This window comes from Vitis riparia, chromosome 8 (genome assembly GCF_004353265.1).
Source record: "Vitis riparia cultivar Riparia Gloire de Montpellier isolate 1030 chromosome 8, EGFV_Vit.rip_1.0, whole genome shotgun sequence".
NCBI classification, from domain to species: Eukaryota; Viridiplantae; Streptophyta; class Magnoliopsida; order Vitales; family Vitaceae; genus Vitis; species Vitis riparia.
Window position 1 is genome coordinate 14,350,557 of NC_048438.1, and position 2,832 is coordinate 14,353,388.

Genomic DNA, 2,832 nt, shown 5'->3' on the forward strand with positions numbered 1-2,832 from the left:
TGTCTCCCAGATGTTGTGCTGAATAAATATGAACCTACTGCACAAAAGCAAAACTAGAAGCTACTAAACAGAAGCAAAGCAAAACCAATTGAGTAAAAACTAGCCAAACATGATAAAATAAGTGAAGATAACGGAACATGCAATAAACTAACTTTGCCCTTTTCCCATTAATAAACAAAAAAACCACTAATTTGATCATCTATTCCACAGTCCTTATATCTGAACCATTCTTAAAAGCTTTAAAAAAATTTCCATACACATGATGTCAAAAACTCTTTTCACTAACAAAGAGCTTCTTGTTACCATAGAGGTTCACTCAATTAGCATCCTATATAACACCATAGTAAAGCTGTGAGTTTTTATTCACCAAATTCAAACAGTTCAATCAATACAAACCCACACTCCTTGTAATGCGCATGGGTTCAAACTCCATAAGGACGCATGAGTTTCCTTCCAGAACACAAGAATAAAAAACCAAATGCTCTTAATTGATAGCACATTTCTAATCAATACACAAAAACCTTACCAAATAGTAAAGCATCTCTATTAAAAAACCCTGAAATTATCTGAAAACTGAATTTCATTCATTTGAAACAGAATGTCCTAAGAGAACATGGAAACAAAGAGTACAATGCTCCTATTTTCTGATCGAATAAAGCTTTCCTATCACCCATAGACAGAGAAGGGGGACTACATACAGGGAGAGATAAGAAGAAGACAAGTCTTTCTCTAACACAATTGATAAACTAAGCCTTTCTGGGAGATTTGGTGGCCTTGGATGGCGACTTGGGTTCCTTTGCTGCCTTGTCAGACTTCTTTGGAAGAAGAACAGGGTTGATGTTCGGCAGGACACCACCATGAGCAATTGTGACTCCAGCTAGAAGCTTCCCAAGTTCTTCATCATTTCTCACAGCCAACAAAACATGCCTCGGGATTATCCTGTTCTTCTTGTTATCCCTTGCTGCATTTCCAGCCAACTCCAAAACCTGGATCCACAGGCCAAACTCACCAAAATCATCTTCAAGCCGAACAAATTCAAAACCAAGACAAAATTAACCCTATTTGGCTGTGGCGAAAATTTAAGAACTAAAAAACCAATTTTCGATATATTTCACCATTTAGGGTTCCGGAAAAATCATGGAAATAAAGCTCAAAACATTTGTTTTTCCTCCCTCCTTCTATCTAAAGGAATGGAGAGCTAGGACATCAACGCAAGATCTGATAAGCAAGAAAAGATCAAACTATCGGATATAAAAATTAGTTAACTAAAACAGTACAAATTTTGAAAGTTAGCCACCAGATTCAACTCAAAACGCAGCACAGGAACCCTAGAGATTGAACAAATAAACATGTAGAGAGATAGAGCGGTTATTACCTCAGCAGCTAGGTACTCCAGCACGGCAGCGAGGTAGACCGGGGCACCAGTTCCAACGCGCTGAGAATAACGGCCCTTCTTGAGGTATCTGCCGATACGACCGACCGGGAATTGAAGACCAGCTTTGACGGAGCGGGATACGGGTTTCTTCTTGGGACCACCGCCCTTCCTTCCTCCGGCACCCTTCTTCACCTTTCCAGCAGCCTCCATTTCCCGGATACAGTCGGCGGAAAATCAAATTCCCGAGAAAACAAAACAGGTATCACCGTCCGAAACGAGCAATTCGTGAGTGCTATCGTAGCTGTTGCGGTAGTGCGGTTTTATATGTTCTTGAATAAATCGTGAAGGCGCTTTGGTTGGGCATTAGAAATGAGGATCGTTGGATTTGTTTTGATCGACGGCTGATGGTCCACAGCTTCACGATCCTTGTAATCTGGAATAAACCAATCGTGAGCTGACATCTAATTAGTCAAATATTTTTAAAAAAATTGTTGCGGAGAGCTGATGTATCGGATAAGACCGGGGCCATTTTTATTCGGTCCTCCTGAATTAGCGTGCTACTCGACTGCCGGATTGACAAATTTTATATTTCTTTAACGAGAAAAAAAATGAAAAATGATGTAAGAAGAATGTTTGATGATTTTTTTTTTTTGTCTTTTTAAATTTCCAAATATAAATAATAAAAATGGCAGGATTTTCAATCATTCATTATTTTTTATTTTATTAAAAATAATCATAATTTTTAAAAATGTAATTTTCTATTATCAATCACGTCTTTTAAAATTTTTATATTTGTATTTTTTATTGAGAAAATTATGTTATTATGTCATTACTTCTTAGTCTTACAATTTGAAAATTTCTACAACATGCACTTCAAAAATAATATAATAATATAAACCTATTTTAAAATTCGTCTAATTACTTTATTTTAAAACCCGAGCCATGTATTGGTTTTCAAACACCTTGCCACCACGAGACATCTCACCACACAACCTTCTTTTTAATAATGAAAATAGGTTGTTAAGCAAAATACCTTCAAATTTAATTGAAAAATAATTCATACCATGAACACAAAACCTTGTTTGAATTATTAGAACATAATAAAATGAATTCAAAGTTGGGTTGAGCAACTAAATAGATAGAGCCTTAATGGCTCCAATTAAATTATAGGAAAACAAAAAAATGCAATGAGCTTTTGTTCTTAATGTGAATGTGTAAAATCAAAGTTTGGTTAATATCGGTTTTGATGATAACAAAATAAGGTTTAAAACTAATAATTATATTTCAAGTGTGATTAGGTAATGCGATTTTCAAAGTGGCAATCATAAAAACAAATCAAACCAAAGAGAAATCATTAAGAAAAAAATCTCAAAGAGAAGTGTTTTTCAAGATTCAAACTTCATAAGATCTCTTTGTAAGGTTGTTGGTATACTAGGATTTTCATGTATTACATTCTT

At 35.3% G+C, this 2,832-nt stretch overlaps 1 protein-coding gene across 1 annotated transcript; it reads right to left on the reverse strand.

Annotated features, from left to right (window-relative positions):
• Positions 1-499: 499 nt before the first annotated feature.
• Positions 500-1,674, reverse strand: LOC117919664 (histone H2A). The gene is made up of 2 exons (XM_034836881.1): positions 1,376-1,674; positions 500-986 (listed from the first exon to the last, which is right to left on the reverse strand). Exons 1-2 carry the CDS (start codon positions 1,583-1,585, stop codon positions 747-749), a joined length of 450 nt encoding a protein of 149 aa, XP_034692772.1. The 5' UTR covers positions 1,586-1,674; the 3' UTR covers positions 500-746.
• Positions 1,675-2,832: the final 1,158 nt, after the last annotated feature.